A 12,946-nucleotide genomic window follows, 5' to 3' on the forward strand; every position below is an offset into this window, starting at 1 on the left:
AACTCAGGCTGGTCTAGAATTCAGTTTGTAACCAAGGTGACCTCACAGCCTCCAAAGTGTCAGGTATATATGATTTTCTGCTCCACTTTTTTTTTTTTTAAAGAAAAATTGGGCCATAGTATAGTGAAATATGCAGCAAAGTATAACAGTATATGCCTATGAACCTACCTACCACTTAAGGGGAGGATCAGGAGTTCAAGGTCATCTCCAACTACTAAAAATAAGACCATCTTGGACTAAAAGACCCTGTCTCAGAACTATATAAAGCCAAATCAAATACAAAATTCTTGCCTTTTGGGAAACTGATTTGACCATTTCTCTGAATTTTATAGTCCTTTAGCTAACTGGGACAAGAAGTACTCAACATCAGGTGCTAGGGAGTTCCTTGCATATGTGAGATCTTAGGAGTGAGACCCTGGTGTAAACACAAATCGCATTTTTGACATGTACAGTCTGAGAATACCATATTTTTTTAAGATTTTTATTATTTATGTATGAGTGCTTTATCTGCATGTACAACTTTATGCCAGAAGAGGGCATCAGATCACACTAGAGATGGTTGTGAGCCACCATGTGGTTGCTGGGAGTTGAATTTAGGACCTCTGGAAGAGCAGGTAATGTTCTTAACCACTGAGTCATTTCTCTAGCCCGAATAATTCTATATTTGTAATGACCCATTATGTTTGACTTTGAGGTAGGTTTTTGGTTTTTTGGGTTTATTTTGCTGTGCCTGCCACATATTAGGCAAACTATCACTGTACTACTAAGCCATCTTCATTCTAGAAATTGAAACATAACAAAACATTTCAGGTACATTTTTAAAAAGACATTACTTTTAAATATATAAAACTTGGGAAGAGTGGAGTGGGAATCACTTAAGCTGAGGGCCAATAGCACCTGACTGCTCCTTAATGCTTCAGAACATTGCGTGTCTCACCAAGTCAGAGATACAGTGAAGAGGAGAATGATCCACTTTCAGGGACCTTTGATGAGAACCTATCTGGTTGCTTGCCATTCTTACTGCTGTGTTCTCATCAATTCCTTTCCCAACCATTGGGGCATTGAATAACCAACCTTGGAGCTCAGGAGAGATTTTAGGTCGATGTTCTGTCTTGGACTCTAGGTTCTATCTTGTACCCAGTGAAAAGGAGACACTAGATTCATAAAGGTACAGAATTGCGGGTTGGGGATTTAGCTCAATGGTAGAGCGCTTGCCTAGCAAGTGCAAGGCCCTGGGTTTGATCTGTTTTTTTTTTTTTTTTTAAAGGTAGAGAGTTACAGGCTGGGAAAATGGCTCAGGCAGCACAGTGCTGGCTGCAAGCACTACGTCTTGAGCTAAATTGCAGAACCCGCACTTGTAATCCCAGCTCTGGATAGTTAAAGATAGGTATATCCCTGGGGGTCCCTGGCTGGTTAGCCTAGCCTACAGGTCAGCAGAAGGCCTTGTTGTAATAAGAGGGTGGTAGAAGCCTTCGTGTTGATAGACACTTTTAATCCCACCCAGCACTCAGGAGGCAGAAGCTGGTGGATCTCTATGATGTTGACACCAACCTAGTCTATAAAGTGCGTTCCTGGAAAGCCAGAGCTATGTAATAGACCTTGTCTCAAAACAAAACAAAAAAGCTCATGTTTATTACTGTGTATGATGGGGGAGAGATGTGTGCAAGCTACTACTATGAACTCGTGAAGGTCAGAGAACATCTTCAGGAATTTATGAAAGTCAGTTTGCTCCTTATACCATGTGGATCATAGGAAGTGAACTCAGGTTGTCAGACTTGGCAGCAAGTGCTTTTACCCTTTGAGTCACCATTTGTTTTTTAAGTACAGAATGGACTAAAAGCTGGATGGGCTGAGCAATGGTGACACATGCCTTTAATCCAGCACCCGGGAGACAGGCAGGCGGATCTCTGAGTTCAAGGCCAGCCTGGTCTACAGAGCGAGTTCCAGGACAGACAGAACTGTTACATGGAGAAACCCTGTCTTGAAAAACAAAAACGGGTTGGGGATTTAGCTCAGTGGTAGAGTGCTTGTCTAGCAAGCGCAAGGCCCTGGGTTTGATCCTCAGCTCCATTAAAAAAAAAAAGAAAAAAACAAACAGCTGGGTGGGTGTGGTGGCTCACATCTATAATTCTACCACTTGGGAAGCTGAGGCAGGAGGAAGATGATCAGGGTGAGTTCTAGGCCAAAGTGTTAAGACTGTCACAAAAAGAAGTACACACACACAAAGCTAGAATCCAAAAAACATGTCACCTGAATCTCCAGATGGCCAGGCGGATTTCTGTGAGTTCGAGAGGCCAGCCTGGTCTACCGAGTGAGATCCAGGATAGGCACCAGAACTACACACAGAAACCCTGTCTCGAAAAATAAATAGATAAAATAAATAAATAGATAAATATAAATTTAAATAAAAACAGTTAAAGGTGGGAACTGGAGAGTTGGCTCAAGTTGAGAATACCTACTGCTCTTGCAGAGGACCCTAGTTTGGTTCCCAACTTGTAATCAGCCTATTCTCACCCAAGAGAAGGAGACCAGGATGAGTCTTTATGAATCTGAAATTTTTATTGAGCCACACAGACCCAGCTGGGGGCATGCACTCTTGTAACTACAAGTCTAGAGGTGACTCCAAGCTGAGTAAGCAGGGGGTGATTTTATTTTCCCCTTTGGATCATTTAGTCTTTAATGTTGTTGTTGATTGGTTGGTTGGTTCGTTGGTTCGTTGGTTTTTCGAGGCAGGATCTCACTATGCAGCTCTGGCTGTCCTGGAACTTGCTCTAGGAACTTGAACCTAAACCAGGTTTAGAGATCTGCCCATGCCCAGAGTGCTGGGATTAAAGTTGTGCACCACCACAGCCCAGCCGAGCAGGGGGTTTATAAGGTAAAAACCACAAGTTTGCTACATCCTGTTGACATAGCTTCTATGGCTCAGCAAGCATGACAGGCTATTAACTTTTAATAAGAATAGGACACAGTTGTGTCACCATGGTATTTCTGTTTGCTCAGGGAAGGGAGCAGAAAGCCTTCTGATTAAACGAGCAAAACAATGCAGGTTAGCAAAAGTTCCTCTAAGTGCCATACATGCCTGAGTATGTCAAGCTAGCGTCAGTTTTAGCCCAAGACTGGGTCAGGATTTAGCAAATATTTTTTTCTCACTTCATACTCACAGACCATCCATTACTCCTCAGGTACCAGGCACTCATGCTGTACACATACATACATGCAGGCAAAACACTCATACACACAAATCTAAAAACATTTTAAAAAGCAAAGGTTAAAGGCCAGAAAGATGGCTCAGTAGGTAAAAGGCTTGCTACCAAACCAGGAATGGAAAGCTGAGTTCTGTTCTCGGGACCCACAGCATGAAAGGAGAGAATGAACTTTCCCTCCAGAGGGTCTGGATCCTAATCCATCGGGCCTTGACTGCCTCTGCCCTAGGGTATTTAAAGGAATGCCAAGGGGCGGAGCAAAAGACCTCCCCACAGCACAGCCAAGTGCAGACCATCTCAGACACCTGCACTCAGGCCCATGGTCCAATCATCCTCTTTATGCAGACCTGCTGAGTAAAACCACTAGGAAAAATGGGCTCCAACAAGAATGTGTCCACCAGGACAAAATACAAAGCTTGCTTATTCGTATTAACTCCTCTGGCAATGACCTTACACAGTTCTTTGGTAGCTGTGAGAGCACCAGAGGAACTTCACCCTAGTGCTGGCTCAGGAGTAAGCCTGGCAGCCTGCTCATAAGGACTGGCCTTTCTATTCGATTGTGTTGTTGAGAGACTGTTTCATGGAGTTCAGAGTGGCCTTGAGCTTCTTTCCTCCTGCCCTTCGCCCCTCCCCAGTGCATGGATGGGAGGCTTCTGTCTGAAAAGCCATTAAACAGCTACTGAGGCAGACAATGTGCCTGTAACCCCAGCACCGGGGAGGTAGAGACAATCCCAGGAGCTCCTGAACCAGCCAGTGTAGCCATTTGATGAACTTGGAGTCCCAAATAGATACTGTCAAAGAATATGGTGGAGAGGGCAGAGAGAGGGCTCAGGAGAGACCTTGTGGCTCCTACATATCCCAGCACCCACATGGGGAGGCTGACAAATGTCTGTAACTCCAGTTCCAGATCTTCTGGCCTTTGCAGGCATCCTTAAACACACACACACACACACACACACAGAGAGAGAGAGAGAGAGAGAGAGAGAGAGAGAGAAAGAGAGAGAGACGCACATAAATAAGGTGGAGTTAATATGGAAGACATCGACATTGACTTTGGTCTCCATGGACATATTACACACAGAGGCACACAGGCACAGGCAGACACCGCCATCTATGCTAGCTCCAATTAAAAATTTAAAAGCCAGCTGGGGGTTATGGCCCAGTACCATGCAGGAATCCTGGGTTCCATCCCAGTACTACAAAGAAATAACAATGCTGAGAAGCACCTGAGGGAAGGTGGCATGTCCTGGTTGCCTGGTTCCCTGAAATGACTGATAGAACCCGGGGGGGGGGTGGGGGTTTGTTACATTGGTAGCTTTTTACTCAGTTGTCTTTACTTTGTTTGGTGCTTGCTTGACCTCAAACTCACAGCATTTCTTTGGCTTCAGCCTCCTGAATGCTGGGATGATACGCATGAGCCAACACACCTAGCCTATATTTACTCTTCTGTTTGTTTTTGAGATATAGTCTCACTATGTAGCCTTGGTCTACAGAGTGAGTTCCAGGACAGCCAGGGCTGCTACACAGAGAAACCCTGTATCAAAAAAAAAAAAGAAAAAAAAAGGCAAAAAAAAAAAAAAAGATAAGAAATACAGATTTTGAACATGCGTGTATTTGAACATACATATGTTCAAATTTGGTTACTTTTTGTATTTGTCAATATTAATTTTCATTGAAAAGTATTTGCACTTGCTTATAAAGAGGTACTAGCAATAGGCCGGAGGATGATTGACAGTCTGAAGTCTGCCAGGACCCTGCCTAAAACAAAAAGAAAAACAAACAAAACAAGACAGTGTACATAAATGCATGAAGTGAGCTGGAGAGGCATAGAAGAAAAAAATAATGAAGAGTCAAATTATGAGGCAGCAGCAGGTGGCTTATAGAGAAGAACAGTGTGTGACAAACAGTAAGCAAAACGCATGCCAAGTTTGAATAAGACTGGCTCCCATAAGCTCATCTATTTGAACACTTGGTCCTTAGTCGGTGGACTGATTTGGGAAGGATTAGGAGGTGTGGCCTTGTTGGACTAGATGTGTCACTGAGGGTGGATTTTGAGGTTTCAAAAGCTGTGCTGGCTAGTTTTATGTCAACTTGACACAGGCTAGAATCATCTGAGAGGAGGGAGCCTCAGTTGAGAAAATGCCTTCATTAAGATCTGGCTGTAGGGCATTTTCTCAATTAGTGATTGATGGGGGAAAACCTAGCCCACTGTGGGTGGTGCCATCCCTGGGATGGTGGTCCTGGGTTCTATATGAAAGCAGTCTGAGTAAGTCATGAGGAATAAGCCAGTAAGCAGCACCCCTTCATGGCCTCTGCATCAACTCCTGCCTCCAGATTCCTGTACTGTTTGTGTTCCTGTCCTGGCTTCCTTCAGTGATGAACAGTGATATGGAAGTGTAAGGCAAATAAAGTTACTTTGGTCATGATGTTTCATTACAACAATAGAAAGCCTAACTAAGGGGGCTGGAGAGATGGCTCAGAGGTTAAGAGCACTGGCTGTTCTTCCAGAGGTCCCGAGTTCAATTCCCAGCAACCACATGGTGATACAACCATCTGTAATGAGATCTGGTGCCCTCTTCTGGCATGTAGGCAGAATACTGTATACATAATAAATAAATAAATCTTAAAAAAAAAAAAAAGCCTAACTAAGACAAGTCATTCTCATTCTCCTCTTTCTGTCTTGTGGTTTTCTCAAAATGTGAGCTCTCAGCTTCTTCTCCAGCACCATGCCTGCCTGATTGCTGCCATGGTCCCTGCCATGATAGTCATGGACTCACCCTCTGAACTGTAAGCCAGCCCCTAATTAAATGCCTTCTACCAAATGTCACCTTGGTCATGGTGTCTCCTCACTGCCATAGAACACTAAGACACCAAGGGAGATGGCTTTTAACTGTCTTTGGCTTCATTATAATGCTATCTCAGTATCATAAGCCTCGCAAAATTGCCACCTCCCATGATGCATCTGATACTATGACTCATCTGACACCATAACACATCTGGAAGCCCCAGATGTGTTCCACAGAAATTCCTACTCATTCCTGAAATTTTTTGCCATCACACAACCCCCTACTCATCCTTTGATTAAATTTGCCACAGAGTGCTGTTCAGAGTCCACCTTGCAGAGTGTACTTTGGCTCTGGAGTAAACCTTTCTCAATCTTAGTCTGACTGTCACTCCTCTGAATTCTTTTCTCTGACAAGAAGCTAAAACATTGGGTAAATTCTCTGTAAGGTCCCTGAGACCTTCCTAGCCTTCAGCCACCACATCAAACAAACACCAAACCCATGCATGGACCTGTTGCTGGGAATGCAAAGGCATATTTGCTTCAAGTATTAAATTTCTTTTCTAATTTTTTGTTGTTGTTGTTTTATTTTGTTTTTTGAGACAGGGTTTCTCTGTGTTGTTTTCGTGCCTGTCCTGGAACTCGCCCTGTAGACCAGGCTGGCCTCGAACTCACAGAGATCCGCCTGCCTCTGCCTCCCGAGTGCTGGGATTAAAGGCGTGCGCCGCCGCCACTGGGCCTAAGTTTTTTTTGTTGTTGTTGTTGTTGTTTTTAATTTAAAGATTTATTCATCTTGTATACAATGTTCTGCTTGCGTGCATGCCTGCAGGCCAGAAGAGGGCACCAGATCTCAGAATACATTGTGAGCCACCATGTGGCTGCTGGGAATTGAACTCAAGACCTCTGGAAGAGCAGCCAGTGCTCTTAACCTCTGAGTCATCTCTCCAGCCCCCCCTTTTCTAAGATTTTAAAAAAAAAATTATTTATAGGTGTGTTTTTTGCTGCATGTATATATGTGTACTGCCTGTGTAAGCCACCATGTGTGTGCTGGAAACCAAACCTGGGTCCCCTGAGAGAGTAGCAATTGCTCATAACCACTGAGCCATCTCTCTAGCCCCTAAGTATTATTTTTTTAAAAGATTTATTTATTTATTATGCATACAGTGTTCTGCCTGCATGTATCCCTATGGGCCAGAAGAGGGCGCCAGATCTCATTACAGATGAACTCAGGACCTCTGGAAGAGCAGCCAGTGCTCTTAACCTCTGAGCCACCTCTCCAGCCTAAGTATTATTTTGATTCAAGAAATCAGTTAGCACACTTGAATCCTGTTTCTCATTTAATCTGATACATCACCATGCTTCAGGCACAGTGTTAGGTTTTGTTTCTTAATTGAAAATAGAATTTTTTCATACAATAGATTCTGATTACAGTTTCCCTTCCTCAAATTCCCCCCAGAGCCTCCCTACCTTCCCACTCCCCCAAATCCACACACTTTCTCTCTCTCATTAGAATACGAACAGGCATCTAAAAAATAGTAATACTAATAAGAGAAAATAAAAACAAACTAGAATAGGACAAAAACCAAACAGGAAAAAAGAAGTACAAGAAATATAGCCAGACACACAAATTTGCACACACAGAAAATCCATACAAATCAGAAACCCTAATATTTAAGGAAAAGATCTGTAAGGGGAAAAAAAGAAAAAACAGACAAAACCCCTCCATAAATACCAGAGTTTGTTTGGTGCTGACCATCTAGTAGTGGCCATGGGGCCTTCCCTAAAGTGTGGTTCTCTTGGAGAGAGTTATCAAGTGGAGACAGGTTCTGGTTAGGGATGGGGTGTTTTCTCCTCTCAGTGCTGGACCCCATGGGGTGCAGGCCTTTACAAACTGCCTCAGTCTCTGTGAGTTCAGATGTGGCAGTCCTATTGTGGGCACAATTTTTAATGATGCTCAGCTTTCCCAAAACATGTGACTTTTAGGTAGGTGAAAGGTCATGGAAATAGACAAATGAATGAGCAACTTAAGACAGCACAGGCCTTTATTTAGGGGAAGAGCCTGCTGAGGGGGGGTCTCTCTGTAAGAATCAAAGGCAGTTTAAAAAAAAAAAAAACTGTTGGCACTCCTGGTATACACACATCCCAATGGAAACTTGGGATGGCAAAGTTGTTGCTACATGACCGCACATGCGCTGTCCAGTAGTAGCCAAGCAAGAGGCTTAGTCATCCCTTATGTCCTACGTAATCCGTGCACTGTGTGATCACGTAATCTATTCGCATGCGTGGAGTAGCTACTTAAATCCATATGCGCATGTGCGCAGGGCGGGCGGGGGGGGGGGGGGGTGTGGGGTGGGGTAATCCATAAAAAGTGGGTCACAGACTCCTCCCCCTTCCTCTTCCCCCTTCTTTCTCTCTCAGCACTATCTTCCATAGACCTAAGCACATTGCCCTTTGTTCCTTCTCTTAATAAACTCTTAGGGTGGGTTTTGTTGTGGCTTGTGGCCTTTCTCAAACGTTAAATAGTGCTGCTTAATAAATAACTTTGCGCCGAATAAAACTAACAAAAGTCTAGTCTGTCTTCCTCTGCTTGATATCGGAGAAACTGGGAGTAATAAATTGACGCTATAATGGACCTACTACCAAACTTGCTTGGTAACACTAAATTACACAAAGTGGAATTTAGCTAACAGAGCACTGCTGGAGGAGCACTTTCCTGTGGGGATTCTAACATAAATGAAGTTTAGGGTTAGAGAAACTGAGTAAGATTCCTTCACCAAGATGCTGTCAATTCGGCTCCACTGCCATACCAAAAGGAGCCGACCCTGATTTACAACCTGCCCTTAGGTCCACCCCCATATCAAAGAACAAGCATCCATCACACTCACAGCTCAAAGGGGATGACAGAGTATACCAGCTCTTGCTAAATCCCGCTCTGCCATCAAGTCCCAGTTCTCCTATCAGGAAAAGTATGATCCTTCCAGGTGGACAGGGCGTTCTTCCATAACGACTACTGGGGGGCGGAAGTGGGGGGAAGGCAACACTAGTACATGTAAAAGGTAATTGTTACAATGTCATCGCTGTGTCAATCTCCCTTGGTTCAAGCGGCCAGACTCGAGGCTCCTGTCTCAAAGGGAGACTTGGGTCTGGACCTGAAGGAGATTTAGAGTGGCAGCTTATGTGAAATGCTAACATTTCTGTCGGAGGCCAGTTTCTCTAGGCATCAGCCAGACCCGGAGGAGTGCTTTCCAGTGGTGTTTTCTTCAGTCCCTGCGTGTGTGGAGGAGATTTTAACTTTGAAAACATTTTACATGTACTTACTTTATGTATATATACGTATATGTATGTGCATGCTAGATTCAATCCTCAGGACTGCTAAAAAATGAAATAACATAAATGATGGGGATGGTTCAGTGGATAAGGATGCTTGCAGTGCCAGGCTTTTAATCCCAGCACTCGATAGCCTGGGCTACGGAGAGAGTTCCAGGGCAGCCAGGGCTGTTACACAGAGAACCCCTGTCTCAGAAAAAAAAAAAAAAAAAAAAGAATGCTTGCAACACATGCATTAGAACCTGAATTCATATCCCCAGCACCAACATAAAAGCTGGGTATGGATAGAAACACTGGTAGCCCCAGTACTGGGTGAGGGAGAGCAGAAGCAGGAGAACTGCTTTCTGGGTAGTCTAGCTAGAAAAATTGCAACCTCCAAGTTTAGTGAATGTCTTAGGATTTCTATTGCTATGATAAATAAACACCCATGACTATTAGGGTTTGGAGGTGGAAGAGATCAGGACCAAGAAATGCCGCAAAGTCACATAGCCAACGGACCTCGAGCAAGAAATTTCTGGGGCGGGGGCATGGGAAAGGCTGCCTCTGAGTGGAACAAGAGAAATGGGGGCATGATGGCTGGGGCTTTATAAAAGGGTAAGGACTTGTGGCAACAGTGGAAATGTGTCACATTTGGTGACTGGTGATTACATGGCTAATAGCCCCCCCAAAAAACAAGTTTTTCTGACAACCCAGTAAGCCAAATTAGGTCCAATTGAAAAAGTATAGCAACAGGTATATTTGAACAATGCAACTCCCAGGTGGGTTCTCCAGTCCCAGAGGTCGAGGCCAGAGAAGTTGCATCCCCAAAGTGAAGGCTAGGAGACTTTATAGGTTGTAGGCGAAGGGTGATGATGTGTCCACCACAAGCTGGGTTTGTGTCCAAGTATGGTCAAAGCTGAGCACTCAGGCGGGGACTTGGGGGACAGGCAACTTCAGGAGCAAACTGGGCCTTTTGGCGCCTTTTCCTTGTTTGGAGATTCTCTGAGTTGTTGGGTTTGGAGAGAGAGAGAGAGAGAGAGAGAGAGAGAGAGAGAGAGAGAGAGAGAGAGAAAGAGTAGAAATGAGTGAGGCTTCCTAGACCATGCAGGGTCAAGCTGGACATTCTACCAGAACTGTTGCTGCTGGTGCTGAGTCGCTGAAGGCAGGCTGGGGCACACGTGGTTCTGGAGTGTGGACAGTTCCTAACAATGACCAAAGGTAACTTGGGAAGGGAAGGGTTTATTTCATCTTACAGTCAGTCCATCATGAAGGGAAGTCAGGGCAAGAACTGAAGCAGAGTCCACTGAGGGGTGCTGCTGACTGGCTTGCTCCCCGTGGTTTACTCAGCCTGCTTTCTTATAGAACCCAGGATCACCAGCCCAAGGGATGGTACCACCCACAATGGTCTGGCCCTCCCACATCAATCATTAAGAAAATGAGAGAATGCCCTATGGACTGTCTGAGGGAGGCATTTTTTCAATTGATCCTCTTCCCAAATGTCTAAGTTGTGCCAAGTTGACAGAAATCAACCAGCACCATTCTCCTCTGGCCTCTGCGAGAGATAGAGATAGATAGATAGATAGATAGATAGATAGAGAGTCCAAATAAGCACTATCCAATACATTTGTACATTTGCTCTGGGCTTCCTTACCGACTTTGTAGAAAGCCCCTACTTCTCGGGACAACAGCTGTTCAGAGTTCTGGCATTTACAAAGAAACCCTCAAGACCATCTGAGAGCTAACAGAGATGTGCAAGTCACAACATCTTCATTACTGGACTCCTGCATTAGTTGGTTTCTGTGTTGGATTATGGGGTGAGAGATGAAGGCCACTGCTAGGATTAAGTGCTTTTGATTACATCTGAGTAACTCCAAAACAGCCCCCATAAACAGCCCATTTCAAATTAGCATAAATCCAGAGGCCTGAGCAGACTTTCAGACAAGGTATTCCCGATTTCCCTGCACCTGTGGAATTCCACAGCATTTGCATATGGAATGGAATAAGAGAAGCCATTAAGCATTGGTCCCCTTACACTAGCTCTCCCCTAGCCCTCACATGAGAAGCAAGGCTTGTTCACTGCCATGAGATACTGAGGTGTTAAAATAGGCTCTGATCTTAATAAAGACAGGAAAAATTAAGGGACACAGGAAGTAAGGGACACCTTGGGATCTAGTTTGCTTTTCCTGCTGCCTGAGAGTCCAGAGGCTTGGTGAGTTGGCTCATCTGGTAAAGGTGCTTGCCACCAAACTTGATGACCCACATTCAAGCCCCAGGACCCACATGATGGAAAGATGGAATGCAGCCTCCCACAAGACATCTTCTAACCTGAGTTAGAAGGAGAGGGAGAGGGAGGAGAGAGAAAAAAAGGGGAGAGAGACAGAGACAGAAACAGAGAGAACGTGGGAGCACTGAAGGATTAGTCCAAGGCCAGTCTGGGCTCTACAGTTCCAGGCCAAGTGAGGCTCACGGACTCTGTTTTAAACAAATAACAAAAAGAAATAAAAGCAGCTGTATTTTTCGGGTTTTTTTTTTTTTTTTTTTGACCACTATCCAGAGTTTCGAGAGATGTGGTGAAGAGCTGGCAGGCAGGGTTTAAGGATGAGGCGTCTGGGGCAAGTGAAGGCCTGAAGAAGCTCGCAGAAAGCTGTCGAGGCAGGCCGAGGTTGCCTTGTGATGCAGATGGACTCTCAGGAAACTGCCATCTGTGCTCCTTTTCAGAACAGAGAAGAAAAGTCCCCTCAGCTTTTGCTGTTCACCTTACAGATGCAGATACAGATTTCTTTTACAAAAGGCAGCCCGCCCGGCCGCCAGCTTTGCAGTGTCTCTGAGTTCACAATGTTTTTGCGTGTGATCGATGACGACGACTGGGTTGTACATACACAGTGGCTGTGCCCTCTGCCAGCTCTGGGCTACTTCCTTCAGGGGCCTGGCCCCACAGTCATGCCCATCGGGGTGACAAGTAAGCCACCTCTCCGCTGAACCCGATCTTAACAGGGAAGCATACGTCAGGACTCTGCGGCTCTGTGCTAAGCCAAGCGGGCACACTTTTTATTGCCACCGATGGGTGGTGTCACCAGAAGTCCACGTGAGCGAGGTTCGGAAGTCCCCTCGGCAACCCAGAGAATGAGCCTGACCTCTCCAGAAGTGAGGCTCTGCTGCCCCCTAGTGGCCACATGGTAGTACGAACCACGATGAGGGGGTTCTGCTCGAGGGCGTGGGGAGTGGGGGAGGGGAGCTGAGGCGGATGCGCAGATCCAAGCAATTTGTATCCCGCCCTCTCAGGTTCTACTGCCCCTCCCACTTTTCTGTTCTTTGTTGATGAGGTCAAGAAACAGCCAAACCTTTCATACTCATGCTTGCCTAGATCATGAACCCGGAGCTAATGCTCAAGCATGAGACTGCTTGTTTGCTGGAAACCTTTGGAATGACCTCAAAAATGAACGCTATTGTCATACATTTGTGTAAAATTGGAGAAAGGGGATGGTATGAGCTCTAATTGGTTAAGTGATGGCTGGTGCACATCTGGAATTCCAACACTGGAGAGGCACAGGCGGAAGATTCACTGTGGGTTCGACGCCAGCCTGGACTACATAGCTAGACCCAGTTTAAAAACAGAACACTTCTCTCTCCTATGACTCTCCTTTATATATAACCA

The 12,946-nt window shown here is 45.1% G+C and overlaps 1 protein-coding gene across 1 annotated transcript in view; it reads left to right on the plus strand.

The window, feature by feature from the left end:
* Nucleotides 1-12,351: 12,351 nt before the first annotated feature.
* The window catches only part of LOC118573970 (probable ubiquitin carboxyl-terminal hydrolase FAF-X), a 45,450-nt gene continuing 44,855 nt past the window's right edge, over nucleotides 12,352-12,946 (plus strand). The window contains exon 1 of the mRNA XM_036174566.1: nucleotides 12,352-12,435. Coding sequence (XP_036030459.1) covers nucleotides 12,352-12,435 — 84 coding nt within the window. The remainder of the gene's footprint in view (nucleotides 12,436-12,946) is intronic.

The sequence above is a fragment of the Onychomys torridus genome, chromosome X (genome assembly GCF_903995425.1).
Source record: "Onychomys torridus chromosome X, mOncTor1.1, whole genome shotgun sequence".
Classification (NCBI taxonomy): domain Eukaryota; kingdom Metazoa; phylum Chordata; class Mammalia; order Rodentia; family Cricetidae; genus Onychomys; species Onychomys torridus.